The sequence below is a fragment of the Dermochelys coriacea genome, chromosome 6, assembly GCF_009764565.3.
Source record: "Dermochelys coriacea isolate rDerCor1 chromosome 6, rDerCor1.pri.v4, whole genome shotgun sequence".
NCBI lineage: Eukaryota > Metazoa > Chordata > Testudines > Dermochelyidae > Dermochelys > Dermochelys coriacea.
The window spans coordinates 18,843,591-18,864,201 of record NC_050073.1 but is presented as its reverse complement, the minus strand read 5'-3'; the positions used below and the strand labels follow the sequence as shown (position 1 = coordinate 18,864,201).

The following is a 20,611-nucleotide window of genomic DNA, read 5'->3' as shown; positions in this document are numbered from 1 at the left end:
GTTACATAGTCTTACTGTAGTATGTTCATCTTTACCTTCTCTTACTAATATCACAATGATAAGTAATTGACATAGAATCCATAGTACACTGAGTGCTTTAATTAGCTCAGCCTGTCTTGAATGTGAAGCTTCTAATTCTTACCATATCAAGAGAAATTGCCTTAAGGAATTTGGAGATGCCACTGGTTAAATGACAGGCACAGCTTGTGGTCAATACATGTTCATTTTCTGTTAACTTCATATTATTATATTAGTACCTACATGTTTAGGAAGAAAGGTTATAGAAAACTGCTATTATCTGAGGACTGAATAATGTACTGCTCTCCCCAATCTCCAGGCTGTTACAACTGCTCACACAATGAATATTTTGATCACGAGGAGGGACAGTGCAAGCCTTGCAGTAAGTAGAGATTTATACAGTCACCCTCTTCCTTTGCAAAAGCTAGAAGCATTACAAATTGAATAAGCTGAATCCTTTGAAGGAGGAGTTTGTTCTTAATACCTATCGATTAATGATGACTGCTCATCCAAGCACAAATCTCCTCGGTAATAATTGTGTTGCTCTACTGCGAACTCATCATCAGATGGTTAAATGAAAACAGGCAACTAAAAAAGTCAGACTCTGAGGCATTGTAAATTCAATAGTAGTTGGAATGCTCACATTGCTTTTAATAGTTGTGATGAAAGGTTACCTTCATTCTAAGCTTGAGCATTTTATAAACGTCTCAGTGCTCCTGAAAATAACTGGCTTCCTGACACCTTTCCCACAGTGAGTGGAGTTCTGGCACTGGACAGAATCCAGTTCCTAGACTTTATCTAACAAGTTCCTTTTCGAACATGCCTGCTTTTTATCACTTTTGAAATCTTTACTACTAAGTGATGCCCCTATATCACAGTTTTGGGGAATCTTATAAAAACATAGATAGGTAGATAATATTACAGATAGACTCAAAGCTGCAAAATTTGGATCTGCATCCAGATGTTGGATCCAGGGTAATTTCCATGTTATACAATAACAACCTTCATTCCAGGCTCCTAGTAATTGGGGCTATACAATCTGCAGAAAATCCATATGTACATTTTCCTGAGAAATAAAGCTATCCTTAAACATGAACATAGTGACAAAGATAGCAAAAGCATGGTCATTCAAACAAAGTACTAATTTCCTCAATATTGTTTGTTTCTACTGAAATAAAGATTTGCAATGAAATGTATAAGAATTGAGCATTTTCAGGGATGTCTTGCTGACTGTTGCTATTCTTTCATTTTTCACTCATTCTGTAAACTCTCCCTTTTGAAATAGCTTCTTAATTTGTTCTCATTCACATGTTAAAACTTTTCTTCTATCTTTACACAGCAGGACATGAGCCCATTAGGACGACCCCTGAAACCTCTACACCTTCAACAGGTTAGTTCTGTAGTCAGTGGAAATAATATGTGATATAATAGTCAGATATTATCTTCCAGAGATATATATTTATTGACTTCTCGTTTTCAATAGTAAGCACTTTTTTGTCCTTGTAAGATTATTTCACTTTTTTCTGAAATGCTTAAGATGCAATAATGATATATATCCTGGCATTACACAAAACTCTCTTGAATGTTTTGTCTTAAATTCAGAAGGAAGTTATAGCGGGATTGTGATTACTGAATTCTTCAAGATATTAGAAATGAAATATCTCTACTGGTTAAAATTCAGGACAAGCTGAGATTGACAAAAGACAATTATCACCTGACTTGGCCTACTTCTATATGAAATTAATCAGTAGTCTCAGCCCAGTTCTTAGTGGAGAGGTGTATGCATCACAATTGTGACTAATTGGTAGTCTTCAGAGACTAATGACTGATCAGGCCTGGAGATCAAACAGTCTCTCAATCTTAGAAGTGCTCATTCCACATAACAGTCAAGACATACTTGTCCCATATGTTAAAGAGATCTAAAGTTGCTGACCCTTACACTTGCGTGGAATTCCTATGATGTCACTGGAACTCAAAGCATGTAAAATCTATGTAAAATCAAGGCCAATGGAAGGGCAGTGTGGAAAAGATTACAGTGCCAACTGTCCACACTGTAAAATTCAGAGGATAATAGACTAATTTCCATAGCTCTTAGTCAGTATTATTTAAGACTGCTGAAATAACTTAAAAGTATATTGAAGAAAGAAAAACTGAATAAAGTTTTTGTGACATCTTCCTACTCTGAGCCATTTGTCAGTACATTATTAAGTGACAGAGAAGGGGAGGGTATTTAAGTTATGTCAAATTGTGTATGTATAATAAAAGATATTTGTAATATTACTTCTTCCTAAAATCATTTTTCTATTCATATGACATGTATTTATAGAAATTCATTACTAAAAATTATTTCTTGTACTCAGTATCCATATTTGTATTATTTTCTTTTGTAGTAATGACAACAGTACAAACTAAAACACCAAGAAGCACTACTACAGTTGAAACACCAACTACTACCATATCACCAACAGCCACTACATCCACAGAGTCCACCATGCACACTATTTTAAGCACTACACCAACCACCCTATCTACTACAAAAATAACCATAAAAACAACACCTATCACAATCAAATCCACTACTCACTCCATACCAGTAACCACTGTTACGAAAAAGACAACACTGTCAACTACCCCAATCATAACATTAACTGAGATTACTACACCAATAACCACCACCAAAACAACCATATCACCAACCTCAGAAACACCAATCACCCCTACAGTCATCTCAACAACTGGTATGTTGTTTTGGTTTTTTTCTCATTACTGCCATTCTTTCTAATAAATTACATTTTTCCAATTGTCAGCATGTTTAAAAAAAGTACACTGTTAAGAAAAACTTGTGTAGGCTGCATAATGGAATTATTTAAAAGTGTGAAGAATATGGGGTTTTGTGTCACTATGAAATTCAATCCATATTCAAGAAAAACTGAGTTTATGAAAGACAGAGGAAGCGCCACCAATTTTACCTAGACTTAATTCCCATCCTATTGTACAAATTGTACACTCAATACTGTGCTTTTTTAAAAATAAAAGTTATTCCCTAGCTTTAGATTTTTGCAATATAAATCATTTATGCCTAGAGAACTGAAAATCTTACCTATTCAAATAGCACTGAAGATATTAACAATTAATGTTTTGTTTGTTATACAAATGCCATGAGAGTGAAACTTTATTTTGAACAGCAGAGAACTCTAATATCAGTTTGTCATGCCCTAAAATAAATACTAAAAGTAGGAGCATCCTCAACTTGCAAGAGCTGCAACTGCAGAGAAAGTTGTGATCCATACCAGACTTGGACATGAGCAATGCAGATAGCATCTTAAGGTAATTTAGCTTCTAAAAAAATGGTTATTTGCCTGCATTGTAACTATTGTTCTTCGAGAGGTGATGCAGATGTGTATTCCATGTGGGTGTGCATGCACCCAGAACACAGAAGCCAGAGATATTTGCCTAGCAGTACCTATATTGGCAGCATTTGCAACTTGTGGCCCTAGTCGGTCCCCTGGCTATATAAGGGCAGCACCTTCCTCACCCTCCTAACTTCCTTTGCACCGAATATCAGGAGTACAGACCCCAGCGCAGTGGGGAACACAGAGAGGGTTGTGGTATACACATCTGCATCGCATCTCGAAGAACTGTTATAATACAGTTAAATAACTTTTTTTTCTTCTTTGAGTGGATGCAGCCATGTATTCCATGTAGGTGACTCACAAGTAGTACTCACAGGAGGTGGGGCTTGGATTCTATTTAAACAAGCACTGCAGGATTGCCTTCCCAAAGTTTTCATCTGAGCTGGAAGCAGTAGCAACAGCATAGTGGTTTGTAAACATACGTACAAAGGACCAAGTGGCAGCCCTGAAAATGTCAAATATAGGAATGTCACTTAGAAATGCCGCTGACATTGTCAAGGCCCTCCTGGAATAAGCTCACTCCCTTTGAGGAGGCACAGTCTGAGCTACTCCATATGCTCTCTTGATGCAGGAAATTATCCACCTGGAGTTCATCTATGAAGAGACTGCTTACCCCTTCATTTGGTCCATAACAAACAGACAAAATGAAAACTGGAAAGGTTTAGTTCTATCCAAGTAAAAAGCCAAGCATCACCTGACCTCCAACATGTAAAGACACTGCTCATCCGGGGTTGAATGTGGCTTAGGGAAGAATATAGGTTGATATATAACTTGGTCCAAGTGAAACTGAGAAACCACTTTAGATAAAAACTTAGGTTGTGGCCACAGGTTTTCTTTGTCTTTGGAAAACTGCATGTAAGGAGACTCTCCTATCAAAGTCAGCAATTCACATACTTTCCTTGAAGATGTTATCGTCACAAGGAAAGCAGTTTTTTGATTCAGAAGGGAGAACGGAAAAGTTGCTAGAGGCTCGAACAGAGGTCTCATAAGAGCAACTAAGACAACGTTAAGGTCTCACAAAGGAACCGGTGCTTTCACTAGAGGTTGGAGATGAGTGACTCCTTTCAAGAACCTAACTACCATTGAGTTTGAAAATACCAACTTCCCATGGATGGGTGGATGAAACACTGAAATAACCACCAGGTGCACTCTCAATGAACTAAATGCAAGACCAGAAGACTGGAGATGTAACAGTTACTCCAAGATGTCCTGAATACAAGGCATCTTTGGGTGAATTCCCTGGGATAATGACCACATTGAGAACTGCTTCCATTTGGCCAAATAGGGCATTCTGGTTGAGGCTTTCTACTATTAAGCAAGATTTGCCAGACCAACTCTGAACACTGTTCCTTCTCTTAATCTAACCACACAGCATCCACACCATGAGATGCACGGAGCGGAGCACGGGATGCAAAATCTAAGCATGATGCTGAGTGAGGAGGTCAGGGTGAAGAAGAAGAAATATGTGAGGCCTAACAATAATGCAAGGAAGTTGGAGAACCAATACTGTCTCTGCCATGCTGGAACCATGAGAATGAGCCTGGCACAATCCAATTTCAGCTTGAGAATGACCTGTGGGATGATCAGAATTGGAGGAAAAGCATACAGGAGTGTCAATTTCCAGCTCAAATGAGAAGCATTGGTCAGGGACCCTGGACTGAGACCCCTTACTCCCTGAGAGAAAAACAGTCAGCATTTCTTGTTGCCTCTCATGGTAAACAGGCCTATTGTCACACTGTCCGAAACCCCAAAGACAGACTGCAGGACACTTCAGAGACCACTCGTGACTTAGGGAGAAATTTCTGCTGAGGTGATCTGCCAGCTGATTCTGGATCCTAGGTAAATGATTGACTATGGGGGGTAATGTTTTTCCTGATGCAAAACTTCCAGAGTCTGATTGCCTCCTGACACAGCACACTGGAATGTGTTCTCACCTATCTGTTCACATAATACATCACAGTGGTATTGTTAGTAAGGATGTGCACCATCAAGTCACTGATATGATCTCGAAGGGGCTGTGACATGCAGACACTGTAGACGGCATGGAGCTACAGGTTGCCGATATGCAAAGAAGCTTCCTGTTTCAACCACAGGGCTTGAAATTTTGGCTACCTCAGATGCACTCCCCAACATACTAAGGAGGCATCAGTCACAATAGTTGTGGTCAGTGGGCACTAACCAAAGGGAATGCCCTGGCAAACATTGCCCTGAATGGTCCACCACTGTAAGGAGTCCAGGATCAGCAGAGGAAGTCATACCAGTCTGTCCAAGGGATGACAAGTCACAGGATAGATCAAATTCAGCCATGTTTGAAGAAGACAAAGGTGCAATCTAGCAAATTGGACTACCATATGGCCTAGCATGTTCACGCATACTTGAGCTGTTGAGAGTTGAGAGTGCAGTTCCAAACATAGGTGGTGAATCATGTGGAATCATTCAGTCAGCAGAAACACTTTCAACTATCAGAGTCCCAACATACCTGAATCTTTAAGTTGGGACCAGTGTTTATTTTCTGCTGTTTAGGATGAGACCTAAACAGTCAAGTAAGTGTAGCATGAACTGAACATGAGAGAGAACAGCCTCTCTGAACTTGCCCTTCAGTAGCCAATCATCCAGATACTGGAAGATATGATTCTCCTCTTCCTGAGGTACAGTGTCACTACAATCATGCATTTGGTAAAAACCCAGGGAGCCAAAGACAGACTAAAAGGGATCATGCTGGACTGATAGTGCTGGTCTGCCATGAAAAACCTCCTGTGGCTTAGGAGAATTGCTATGTGGAAATAAGCATCCCAAACCCAGCTGTCTGTGGTAATTGATTTGCAAACATTGTAAAAACAAGCCAGCCTGTTCCTGAACAGGGGGAATGGAGATGGAGAGAGACCACCATTGGATTGCTGTCTTGGACACACAAGTCAAAATGGCCACTTCCTGGATGCTGAGGAAGGAAGAGCCAGCTAACCAAATCCTGAACCAGATGTTCTTCATTTCTGAAATCTGTGCCCCTTCCTGGGATAGTCCCACTGTCTTACAGGAAAGGAGGACCACCTGAAGAAATATTGTGAGCAGTATTTCTGCTGTCGCTGCTGACTGCTATAGTGGTATCTCTGTACAGGTGGAGTATAAACTCCCAAGGAACTCAAAGTAGCTTGGGAATTCTTAAAAGACTGCAGGGTTTCATTGGTCTTTTCCAAAAACAAAACCCAATCATCAAAAGGTAATTCCTCAGTGGTCTGCTGTACATCAGGTGCAATGTCTGAATTCTGCAGCTATGAGGCCCTCCTCATGGTCACATCTGATGCCATAATTTTGCCCGAGGCATCTGCCACGTCCATGGATGACTGTAGCAAAGTCTTGGCTACAGTAAAGCCCACTGAAATGAATGCCTTAAACTCGACCCTGGAGGATTCCGGCAACTTGTCCTCAAACTTAGACATGGCTGCCCAATTAACAAAGTTGTATTTAGAGAGCAATGCCTGCTGGCCAATGATATACATCTGCAGGAAATAGTAGACCCATCAAGTCCATCATTTTGGACTTCTTGCCCTTAGGCATAGGTTTATATCTTCCCCATTGTGTCCTGTCATTTTCTGCAATTGCCACAAGAGTTAGGGCCAGGTGGGAGTAGAAACCCTCAAAACCCTGCATGAGGATGGGGCACCACTTCCCTGCATGTTTTTCTGTGGGAGGCAATGACGTGGGAGTATTCCAAAGGGCCTGCAGAAATTCAGCCTGGATGCCTAAGATAGTGGTCATATGCCTCAGGAAGTTCTGATATGCCTTTAAGACCTCAGGCATAAAGGAAGAGGAGAAGTCTGGCACAGTAGAGTCATCTGGAGAGGACGAAGAAGTGGTTTGCTGTGCCAACAATGGATCCTGTTCTTGAACAACAGGAACCAGTCGGATAACCCTGAAGGCCCAGAGGGGACAGGTTCAGTGGTTACTTCTGCAATGGTTCAGAAACAGGAGACACCAATGGGACTGGTGATCTTGCTGTGGAGCAGGTCAACAAATGGGACCTCAAAGACCAATGAGAATCCCAAGGAGGCCACTGGGCAAACAAATATGGCATGGGTGATCAATGGGCACTGGGACAAGAGACCTGTCTTGACTGCGGGAACAATGCCAATCTCGGTACTGATGGTGATCCAAAGATGGTCTCTGGTGCCTATGGGGTGAGGAAGAAGGGGAGGACAAACCCTGGATTTCAAGGAGTCCTGGAGAGTCCCTGTTACAACAGGAGAGCCATTCCTGATGAAGCAAACAAACAATTGGACTCATCCAATGTCCAAAATGGGGGCAGCATCAGTGCCGAAGAGGAACAGGGACTTGGCACCAGTGGTACTGAACAAGACAAACTTCTACTCAGTACTGGAGGAGGTGCTGGCACTGAGGTCAACAATGGTACCAAGCTCAATGACAGGATCTGCTGCCAGGGCAGTGACTGTGTCAAAGGATGCACTAGCGTTGAGGGGAAACTTTGATGCCGAGTTTGGTGTCAGCCTCAATTCCATTGTGAGTAGTATGAGCTGCAGTGCCAATGAACCCAGCAGCTCTGTGATATAGCTTGAAGGTGCCAAGGGCACAATGGAGAGCAAAGTGGTAGAAACTACAGCACTGGAAAACTGCTGAACTAGTAGAGAGTCAGAGAGTGAGAGGCAAAGCAGGTCTGAAGCCACCTGATATGCCACCAGTGTGGAGACAGTCAGTGCTGGTGCTGACATCATCAGTACTGGACTCAATGGACACCCCCTGGCCAGAACAGGAGTCAATGGTACAGGCTTTCACTGATCTCAGAGCTGTACTGGGGAGCAGTTAAATGGACCTTTTCTATCCCATGTGCCAGAAGGAGTGCAGTGCTGGTCAGCACTCCTCTTGTAAAATGAGAAAGAGTCTCCCTGAGCCCTGGAATGTTCCCACTTAGTTTTATTGAACCTCTTCTCCCTGCACCAGAGGAGGGGGAATGAATCATCTTCCCTTTAGAGGAAACAGCAGGGTTTGAATGTGGAGCAGCAATACCTGCCAGTTCCGAAGGCAGCCACCAATTACACCAGGGCATCGATGCCAAACCAGGCCTCATAAGCTGGTCCAGAAGGTGCTGCTTCAGTTATAAGTCTCTTGCCACCTGAGTCCTCTTTTAAGCGACTTACAGATGGAACACCATTCCTTATGTGTCCTTTGCTGAGACATAACAAGCCTCTCATGTGGGGATCACTGTTGGGGATGCCCCCGACACATGATGGACGATGCTTGGTGAGGGTGTCACACACAGCAGCCAACTACTCTAACTACCACTACACTAACACTAAACTACACCTGAGATACTACTAACTATTATCTAGAGCGGGGTCGGCAACCTTTCGGAAGGGGTGTGCCAAGTCTTCATTTATTCACTCTAATTTAAGGTTTCGCGTGCCAGTAATACATTTTAACGTTTTTAGAAGGTCTCTTTCTATAAGTCTATAATATACAACTAAACTATTGTTGTATGTAAAGTAAATAAGATTTTTTAAAATGTTTAAGAAGCTTCATTTAAAATTAAATTAAAATGCAGAGCCCCCCGGACTGGTGGCCGGGACCCGGGCAATGTGAGTGCTACAGCAAATCAGCTCACATGCCGCCTGATCTAGAGGAAAAAAGAAAAATCTCACAGAAAGCTGCGACTGAAAATGTGAAGTCTAGCTGAGGGCAGTGAGAATGAACTGAGTGGGGGTTGGAGCGGTGCGGTCATTATATAACTAAGGGAGGGGCTAGGGCCACAGGGCATCAGCATTGCCCCTATGGGTACTAGTAGACAGAGTTCTCTGGCTTCAGTGCCCTGGGCATGCTTACCTATATGTAATATATGGCTCCATCTACTTGACGAAGAATCAAAGAAGTCTTCACTGAGCATGATGTGAACTGCAATTTTTCAAAACCTAATAACATGAACAAGTTTGAGCAGATTTTCAAGAAAAATTGAGGTTGATGAAGGCACAGGGAATAGAAAATTTCAGTCCAGTAATTAAAGTTGGCAAAGTTATAACCAGCTGGAAAGAGGGCTTTACAATAGGAAGCATCGGGCAACCTTAAAAATAAGTGGCATTAACAGCTGCACCTATCATCAGTTCATAGTTTGCAAAATTTTCAATATATTCTTCTATGTATCATATTATTGCTACTATATTAATATAATTTATTTTCTTTAAAAAGCAGCAAAACTTACAACTCCACGTATGACAACTACCATCACAACACCAATTATTACAAAGACATCACCAACTACTTCACCAACGACTACTCCTTCCACTAGGTCAACGAAGTCCAGAAAAACTGCCACGCCAACTATACACACGACCGTCACTCTATTGACGACATCTCTACACACAAGCTCAACGGAGAGCACCGCATCAGAGTCCACCACCCCAAGCACAATAAAAACCACAACACTGATGACAGTTTCTTCAATTGCTATGTCAACTAAGTCCACGACGAGGGCAACACCAACACAAACTGGTACATTTTAGTCATTGCTAGCATTCTGTATGTGGACAATTATGAATACAATACCTGTCTTTCAATAGCTTATATGTTAAGTAGGCTTCTTTATCCAAAAATTTCTGAATCATTATGCTTTGGCACCTACTCATCAAAAGGCCATATTGACATCTGTGTTCACTGGCTTTTCTCTCTCATCGTGCAGCTACTTCTGTCATTTCTCTGTTTAGGCGAACTGTCAAAGATCCCCTTCCACACTGCCCTACAGCTACTCTTATCTGGCAGAGCGAGGGGGCCAAATCTTCCAAATAGGAAGCAAAGCCAATTCTCCTTGCTGTGTTGCTCACTGCCAAGGAAGGCGACGAAACAGGTTACAGAATAGGGAAATAGGGAAAACTGGAACCTTACAAGGAAGAGAGAATTGGAGAAAAGAGTAGTCCCTGTCACAAAGCTCCACCATTGAATATTCAAGGGATATTCTTATGGGAAGGGTATGGTGTAAACATGGCATTTTTCCTAGTCTATCTTACTTCTATTTTTCTCACAACACAAAGCATGCTCTTCCAATATATCCAACCTCCTTTTCAGATTCCTACTCATTAAGACTTAAATAGACATTTGTGGATATTATTCTCAAATTAATCCCTGGGTATGGACACAAAAGTCGATTCACAGGTTTCATTCCAAAAAATCCAGTCTCTATACCTTTCTGAGAAAAGCATAAACTGAAAACCATTAGCTCTAAAAGTGGCTGAAAGAAAACAGCCCCAGAGACTTCAAAATGGATTGGAGATAAAATGTGAGTGCTACTTTTCTCCCTCATGGACTGGGATCCATGATTTACATTTCAACCAACACAATAAACTTTGTACATGATTGGAAATACCTGCATCATTTAGATGCATGTTACACTCTTGCTTTGCATGAAAAATCTCACCTAAACATATTACTCCTGACTAAAGAGGAGAGTTGAGCAATCGCTAGGTAAAATCAGAGTTCTACCTCAGCCTTCCTCACCTGCTTTGATTATAGCCCCTCAAAATGATTCAAACTGTCCCAACCCCCCACTTTCTTCAAATGTGCGGATTTTTAACGCGGTTGGCAATTAAGGCATTTCTTTCAACTGCTGGCCCATTTACCATTATTAAAGAATGAGAGAGGGCCACTTGTCAATTGTTTGCAAAAAAAATTGCTATTTGTCTAGCACAAAGGTGCCCTCACTTTCAAACCCTTTTTATTGTGTGACAATTATACAGGTACACACTTACTATAGGTAAACACTTCCGCTGCAATCTACTGTATTCTTGTCAACGTCACCATGTCGATTCACATTTCTCCCTCACAGTAACAAAGTCCGTAGAAACCCCAACACCAAGAAGTACCAGGAAAACAACACCAACCACATCTGTCTCTACAACGTCCAAAACCACTGCATCAACAGAGTCCAGCCCAAGCTCCTCACCAAAAACAAGTCGAAGAAGCACAACTCTGACAACGACTACGCCTTCCACCCAGTCGACCGAAACCAGTACAACCGCCACACCAGCTACACCCACAACCCCCACTCTCACCACGACTACCTTGTCCACTAGTTCACCGGAGAGCACAACATCAAAGTCAACCCCTACCATTTCCACTACCTTTACCACACCCACCACAACCACCACACCAACTACACTCTCCACCGTCACTCTGACGACAACAGCCCCAACTAGTACTTCCCCGGAGAGCACCGCATCTGAGTCCACCAGCCCAAGCACCGTAAAAACAACTACGCTGACGACAGTTTCTCCAAGGACGATGTCACCTACGTCCACAACGAGGCCAACACCGACAGGTACATTTTAGTCATTGATTTCCTTCTTTACCTGGTCAATACCTGGTATAATAACTCGCTTTTCCGCGACATAGGCTTCCTCAGCCAAACATAACCGAAGCGTTATTCTTTGGTTCGGAGATGTCGAAAGGCCAGGGAACATTTTTCTTCATTGGCATTCCTCTCTGCTCCCCATTCCCCCGCCCAGCTCCTTTTGACATTTCTCTGTTTAGACTAATCGGCAATGGCCCCGTTCCACAGTCCCCAGCAATCATTCCCGTCTGGGAGAGCAAGGAAGCCCAATGATCTCGATAGGAGGCACAGCCACATCTCCTTGCTGTGGTACTCGCTGCCAAGGAGCATTTTCCAGTTAGGCCAATATAATTGCAGAGATTGATGGTTTAGGAAGGCCTACTTCATTTAGTCACCTTCCCGGGATTCAACCATTTTCCTTTTCTTTACACTCTTCCTTTGCAGGAAAAGAGCCAACTAAACCTACTACTCCATCCTCACCTGGTGAGTTGACAGTCAGTTTGTAAAATAAGAGTTACAGATTAGCCTTGCTCGTCTCGATTTTAGACCCTCATATTGAGCCCCTCCAGATAAGGTTGCAAAGACACTAGGGGCAAGGTGTCCTCTGGAAGGTGAAATAGCTCCCTCCACCTTCAGTATCTTTCCTGGGCCTAAGAAGCAGACACGGGTTCCAGAGATCTCACTGTGCCGTGATCAGAAGAGCTGAACTGAGGTAGGGAGTTAACAAAGCATGAAGGACCCTACCCTGTGAGGTGAGGAGATCCCAGCTCCCACGCCTAGCTTCAACAAAGGGAGCAGAAAGCATTCAGCATCTTCCAGGAATAGGGACCTACACTTGCAAGATAAAATAACCCAGCATTCATTTTCTCTGGGTTGGTTAATGTTTGCAAGCATACTCTCTCATAGAAATATTAGGTGGCATCGAGAAGAGAGTACCTATCTCTGGAGGTATGGTGTCACCCAGAAAGCTTTAGATCAACGTACCTCAAAGAAGCAACAAACTTAACACAAAACCTTCCAGAAAGACACATACTACCGTACAAAAATCAGACCTGGTTGTTTCACGCCCGATACATCTTCCATCAGCAGGATTTAAAACACCACAACAGATCACAACGTACGCCTTTCCAGAAATCTCTAGGTTTCTTTACAAAACAGTAAATGCACTTGCTTTTATGCAATTTTGTTCTTTTCACAACATTGGCAGTTAAGTTCCTTATTGTCAGTGTCCCCAAATATCACCAGTACCAAATGTGTGAGGGCCACTTCTCAAATGTTGACCCAATTTTGTCCCTTTAAATCTAGCACAAAGGTGCACTCACTCTAAAATCCCTGTTCATAATGATACAATTATTTACTCATAGTAAACGCTTCCTCTGCAATCTGCCGTTCTTTTGTCAACGTCACCAAATCGATTCACATTTCTCCCGCACAGTAACGAAGACCGCAGAAACCCCACTACCAAAAAGTACCAGGAAAACAACACCAACCACATCTGTCTCTACAACGTCCAAAACCACTGCCTCAACAGAGTCCAGCCCAACCTCCTCACCAAAAACAAGTGGAAGAAGCACAACTCTGACAACGACTGTGCCTTCCACCCAGTCTACCGAAACCAGTACAACCGCCACACCAATTACTCCCACAACCCTCCCTCTCACCACGACTACCTTGTCCACTAGCTCACCGGAGAGCACAACATCAAAGTCAACCCCTACCATTTCCACTTCCTTTACCACACCCACCACAACCACCACACCAACTACGCTCACCACCGTTACTCTGACGACGACGGCCCCGACCAGTACTTCCCCGGAGAGCACCGCATCTGAGTCCACCAGCCCAAGCACCGTAAAAACAACTACGCTGACGACAGTTTCTCCAACGACTTCGTCAACTAAGTCCACATCGAGGCCAACACCAACAGGTACGCAAATCTCCACCATAGGAGATTAAAGCCCATTCTTCTGGGAAGTGTATGGTGTAAACACAGCATTTTTCCTCTTCTATCTAACTTGCTTTTCCTTACAACACAAATCTTAAACTTCCAAAATATCCCACCTCCTTTTCAGATTCTTAATCATTAGGATTGCATAGATCCTTGTAGCTATTTCACTCAAACTAATTCCTGGGTATGGACACAGACGCCAATCCACCCGCTTCGTTCCAGTGCAATCCGATCTCTATACCTTCCTGAGAAAGGCACGTACTGAAAACCATTTCCTCTCAATGGGGCTGAAAGAAAACAGACCCAGAGAGTTTTACGTGGGTTGCAGATATGAGTCTAACAATCTGGGTGCTTTCTCTCTCATTGATGCACTCCAGGCCATGAAATGATGTTCTCCAGTTAGGCCAATTGAAAAGCCATGCTTGATGGTTTGATCAGGCCTACTTTATTTACTCGAACTGACAGGATTCAAACTTATTTCTTTTCTTTACCCTCTGGCTTTGCATGAAAAGACTCACCTAGACCTACTACTCCTGTCTGAACGGGAGAGTTTGACAATCGGTGGGTAAAATCAGAATTGTAGATCAGCCCTTCCTCATCTGCTTTGACTTTAGCCCCTCCAAATGACTCAAACTGTCCGGCCCCACTACTTTCCCAACCAATAAACACCCTAGAAATGTGTGGATTTTTAACACGGTTGGCAATTAAGTCATTTCTTTCAACTGCTGGCCCCTTTTCCATTACTAAAGGGTGAGAGAGGGCCACTTCTCAATTGTTTGCAAAAAAAATTGCTATTTGTCTAGCACAAAGGTGCTCTCCCTCTCAAACCCCTCTTTATTGTCTGACAATTATATAGTCAGGGTAAACTCTTCCGCTGCAATCTACTCTTTTCTTGCCAACATCACCTTCTCGATTCACATTTCTCCTGTACAGTAACAAAGACCGTGGAAACCTCAACACCAAGAAGTACCAGGAAAACAACACCAACCACATCTGTCTCTACAACGTCTAAAACCATCGTGTCAACGGAGTCCAGCCCAACCTCCTCACCAAAAACCGCTCGAATAAAAATTATGACAACGACTACGCCTTCCACCGAGTCTACTGAAACCAGTACAACCGCCACACCAACGACTCCCACAGCCCTCCCTCTCACCACGACTACCTTGTCCACTAGCTCACCGGAGAGCACAACATCAAAGTCAACCCCCACCATTTCCACTCTCTTTACCACACCCACCACAACCACCACACCAACTACACTCACAACCGTCACTCTGACGACGACGGCCCCGACCAGTACTTCCCCGGAGAGCACCGCATCTGAGTCCACCAGCCCAAGCACCGTAAAAACAACTACGCTGACGACAGTTTCTCCAATGACTTCGTCAACTAAGTCCACATCGAGGCCAACACCAACAGGTACGCAAATCTCCACCATAGGAGATTAAACCCCATTCTTCTGGGAAGTGTATGGTGTAAACACAGCATTTTTCCTCTTCTATCTAACTTGCTTTTCCTCACAACACAAAGCTCGCTCTTCCAATATATCCCACCTCCTTTTCAGATTCTTAATCATTAGGATTGCACAGATCCTTGTAAAAACAAAAAGGAGTCTGGTGGCACCTTAAAGACTAACAGATATATTTAGGCAGAAGCTTTGATGGGTAAAACACCACAATTCATCTGAAGAAGTGGTGTTTTACCCACGAAAGCTAATGCCCAAATAAACCTATTAATCTTTAACGTGCCACCAGATGCCTTGTTGTTTTTGTGGCTACAGACCAACATGGCTACCCCCTGATACTTCGATCCTTGTAGATATTTAACTAATTCCTGGATATGGACACAGAGGCCAATCCACCCGCTTCCTTCCAGGGCAATCTAGTCTCTATACCTTCCTGAGAAAGACACATACTGAAAACCATTTCCTCTCAATGGGGCAGAAAGAAAACAGACCCAGAGGGTTTTAGGTGGGTTGCAGATACGAGTCAAACAAGCTGTGTGCTTTCTCTCTCATTGAAGCACTACCGTCCATGAAATTATGTTTTCCAGCTAGGCCGATTGAAGAGCCATGCTTGATGGTTTGATCAGGCCTACTTATTTACTCACACTGACAGGATTCAAACTTTATTGTTTTCTTTACCCTCTGGCTTTGCATGAAAAGACTCAGCTAGACATACTACTCCTGTCAGAAGGGGAGAGTTTGACAATCGGTGGGTAAAATCAGAATTGTAGATCAGCCTTCCTCATCTGCTTTGACTTTAGCCCCTCCAAATGATTACAAACTGTCCCGTCCCACTACTTTCCCAACCAATAAACACCCTAGAAATGTGTGGATTTTTAACACGGTTGGCAATTAAGTCATTTCTTTCAACTGCTGGCCCATTTCCATTACTTAAGGATGAGAGAGGGCCACTTCTCAATTGTTTGCAAAACAAATTGCTATTTGTCTAGCACAAAGAAGCTCTCACTTTCCAACCCCTCTTTATTATGGGGCAATTATATAGTCATGGTAAACTCTTCCACTGCAATCTACTCTTTTCTTGTCATCACCATCTCGATTCACATTTCTTCCATACAGTAACTAAGACCGTAGAAACCTCAACACCAAGTAGTACCAGGAAAACAACACCAACCACATCTGTCTCTACTACGTCCCAAACAACTGCGTCAACAGAATCCAGCCCAACCTCCTCACCAAAAACAAGTCGAAGAAGCACAACTCTGACAACGACTACGCCTTCCACCCAGTCGACCGAAACCAGTACAACCGTCACACCAGCTACACCAACAACCCACACTCTTACCACGACTACCTTTTCCACTAGCTCACCGGAGAGCACAACATCAAAGTCAACCGCTACTATTTCCACTACCTTTACCACACCCACCACAACCACCACACCAACTACGCTCACCACCGTCACTCTGACGACGACGGCCCCGACAAGTACTTCCCCGGAGACCACCGCATCTGAGTCCACCACCCCAAGCACTGTAAAAACAACGACGCTGACGACTGTTTCTCGAACAACTTCGTCAACTAAGTCCACATCGAGGCCAACACCAACAGGTACGCAAACCTCCACCATAGGGGATTAAAGCCCATTCTTCTGGGAAGTGTATGGTGTAAACACAGCATTTTTCCTCTTCTATCTAACTTGCTTTTTCTCACAACACAAACTCACTCTTCCAATATATCCCACCTCCTTTTCAGATTCTTAATCATTAGGATTGCATGGATTCCTGTAGCTATTTCACTCAAACTAATTCCTGGGTACGGACACAGAGGCCAATCCACCCGCTTCCTTTCACTGCAATCCAGTCTCTATACCTTCCAGAGAAAGGCACATACTGAAAACCATTTCCTCTCAATGGGGCTGAAAGAAAACAGACCCAGAGAGTTTTATGTGGGTTGCAGATATGAGTCAAAAAATCTGGGTGCTTTCTCTCTCATTGATGCACTCCAGGCCATGAAATGATGTTTTCCAGTTAGGCCAATTGAAAAGCCATGCTTGATGGTTTGATCAGGCCTACTTTATTTACTCAAACTGACAGGATTCAATCTTTTTTCCTTTCTTTATCCTCTTGCTTTGCATGAAAAGATTCACCTAGACATACTACTCCTGTCTGAACGGGAGAGTTTGTCAATCGGTGGGTAAATCAGAATTGTAGATCAGCCTTCCTCATCTGCTTTGACTTTAGCCCCTCCAAATGATTCAAACTGTCCGGCCCCACTACTTTCCCAACCAATAAACACCCTAGAAATGTGTGGATTTTTGACACGGTTGGCAATTAAGTCATTTCTTACAACTGCTGGCCCATTTTCCATTACTAAAGGATTAGAGAGGGCCACTTCTCAATTGTTTGCAAAACAAATTGCTATTTGTCTAGCACAAAGGTGCCCCAACTTTCAAACCCCTCTTTATTGTGTGACAATTATACAGGTACACACTTATTATAGGTAAACACTTCCGCTGCAATCTACTGTTTTCTTGTCAACGTCACCATGTCAATTCACATTTCTCCCTCACAGTAACTAAGTCCGTAGAAACCCCAACACCAAGAAGTACCAGGAAAACAACACCAACCACATCTGTCTCTACAACGTCCAAAACCACTGCGTCAACAGAGTCCAGCCCAACCTCCTCACCAAAAACAAGTCGAAGAAGCACAACTCTGACAACGACTACGCCTTCCACCCAGTCGACTGAAACCAGTACAACCGCCACACCAGCTACACCCACAACCCCCACTCTCACCACGACTACCTTGTCCACTAGTTCACCGGAGAGCACAACATCAAAGTCAACCCCTACCATTTCCACTACCTTTACCACACCCACCACAACCACCACACCAACTACACTCTCCACTGTCACTCTGACGACGACAGCCCCGACCAGTACTCTCCCGGAGACCACCGCATCTGAGTCCACCAGCCCAAGCACCGTAAAAACAACTACGCTGACGACAGTTTCTCCAAGGACGATGTCACCTACGTCCACAACGAGGCCAACACCGACAGGTACATTTTAGTCATTGATTTCCTTCTTTACCGGTCAATTCCTGGTATAATAACTCGCTTTTCCGCGACATAGGCTTTCTCAGCCAAACATAACCGAAGCGTTATTCTTTGGTTTGGAGATGTCGACAGGCCAGGGAACACTTTTCTTCATTGGCATTCCTCTCTGCTCCCCATTCCCCCCGCCCAGCTCCTTTTGACATTTCTCTGTTTAGACTAATCGGCAAAGGCCCCGTTCCACAGTCCCCAGCAATCATTCCCGTCTGGGAGAGCAAGGAAGCCCAATGATCTCGATAGGAGGCACAGCCACATCTCCTTGCTGTGGTACTCACTGCCAAGGAGCATTTTCCAGTTAGGCCAATATAATTGCAGAGATTGATGGTTTAGGAAGGCCTACTTCATTTAGTCACTTTCCCGGGATTCAACCATTTTCCTTTTCTTTACACTCTTCCTTTGCAGGAAAAGAGCCAACTAAACCTACTACTCCATCCTCACCTGGTGAGTTGACAGTCAGTTTGTAAAATAAGAGTTACAGATTAGCCTTGCTCGTCTCGATTTTAGACCCTCATATTGAGCCCCTCCAGATAAGATTGCAAAGACACTAGGGGCAAGGTGCCCTCTGGAAGGTGAAATAGCTCCCTCCACCGTCAGTATCTTTCCTGGGCCTAAGAAGCAGACACGGGTTCCAGAGATCTCACTGTGCCCTGATCAGAAGAGCTGAACTGAGGTAGGGAGTTAACAAAGCATGAAGGACCCTACCCTGTGAGGTGAGGAGATCCCAGCTCCCACGCCTAGCTTCAACAAAGGGAGCAGAAAGCATTCAGCATCTTCCAGGAATAGGGACCTACACTTGCAAGATAAAATAACCCAGCATTCATTTTCTCTGGGTTGGTTAATGTTTGCAAGCATACTCTCTCATAGAAATATTAGGTGGCATCGAGAAGAGAGTACCTATCTCTGGAGGTATGGTGTCACCCAGAAAGCTTTAGATCAACGTACCTCAAAGAAGCAACAAACTTAACACAAAACCTTCCAGAAAGACACATACTACCGTACAAAAATCAGACCTGGTTGTTTCAAGCCCGATACGTCTTCCATCAGGAGGATTTAAAACACACAACAGATCACAACGTACGCCTTTCCAGAAATGTCTAGGTTTCTTTACAAAACAGTAAATGCACTTGCTTTTATGCAATTTTGTTCTTTTCACAACATTGGCAGTTAAGTTCCTTATTGTCAGTGTCCCCAAATATCACCAGTACTAAACGTGTGAGAAGGCCACTTCTCAAATGTTGACCCAATTTTGTCCCTTTAAATCTAGCACAAAGGTGCACTCACTCTAAAATCCCTGTTCATAATGATACAATTATTTACTCATAGTAAACGCTTCCTCTGCAATCTGCCGTTCTTTTGTCAACGTCACCAAATCGATTCACATTTCTCCCGCACAGTAACGAAGACCGCAGAAACCCCACCACCAAGAAGTACCAGGAAAACAACGCCAACCACATCTGTCTCTACAACGTCCAAAACCACTGCCTCAACAGAGTCCAGCCCAACCTCCTCACCAAAAACAAGTCGAAGAAGCACAACTCTGACAACGACTGTGCCTTCCACCCAGTCTACCGAAACCAGTACAACCGCCACACCAATTACTCCCACAATCCTCCCTCTCACCACGACTACCTTGTCCACTAGTTCACCGGAGAGCACAACATCAAAGTCAACCCCTACCATTTCCACTTCCTTTACCACACCCACCACAACCACCACACCAACTACGCTCACCACCGTTACTCTGACGACGACGGCCCCGACCAGTACTTCCCCGGAGAGCACCGCATCTGAGTCCACCAGCCCAAGCACCGTAAAAACAACTACGCTGACGACAGTTTCTCCAACGACTTCGTCAACTAAGTCCACATCGAGGCCAACACCAACAGGTACGCAAATCTCCACCATAGGAGATTAAAGCCCATTCTTCTGGGAAGTGTATGGTGTAAACACAGCATTTTTCCTCTTCTATCTAACTTGCTTTTCCTTACAACACAAATCTTACACTTCCAAAATATCCCACCTCCTTTTCAGATTCTTAATCATTAGGATTGCATAGATCCTTGTAGCTATTTCACTCAAACTAATTCCTGGGTATGGACACAGACGCCAATCCACCCGCTTCCTTCCAGGGCAATCTAGTCTCTATACCTTCCTGAGAAAGACACATACTGAAAACCATTTCCTCTCAATGGGGCAGAAAGAAAACAGACCCAGAGGGTTTTAGGTGGGTTGCAGATACGAGTCAAACAAGCTGTGTGCTTTCTCTCTCATTGAAGCACTACCGTCCATGAAATTATGTTTTCCAGCTAGGCCGATTGAAG

General features: G+C 43.5%; 1 protein-coding gene across 1 annotated transcript in view; it reads left to right on the top strand.

The window, feature by feature from the left end:
* MUC6 (mucin 6, oligomeric mucus/gel-forming) overlaps positions 1-7,317 on the top strand; it is a 52,777-nt gene extending 45,460 nt beyond the window's left edge. Inside the window, exons 29-32 of the mRNA XM_043516365.1 lie at positions 338-400; positions 1,358-1,408; positions 2,409-2,756; positions 7,226-7,317. Coding sequence (XP_043372300.1) covers positions 338-400; positions 1,358-1,408; positions 2,409-2,756; positions 7,226-7,317 — 554 coding nt within the window. The remainder of the gene's footprint in view (positions 1-337; positions 401-1,357; positions 1,409-2,408; positions 2,757-7,225) is intronic.
* The last annotated feature ends 13,294 nt before the right edge of the window (positions 7,318-20,611 follow it).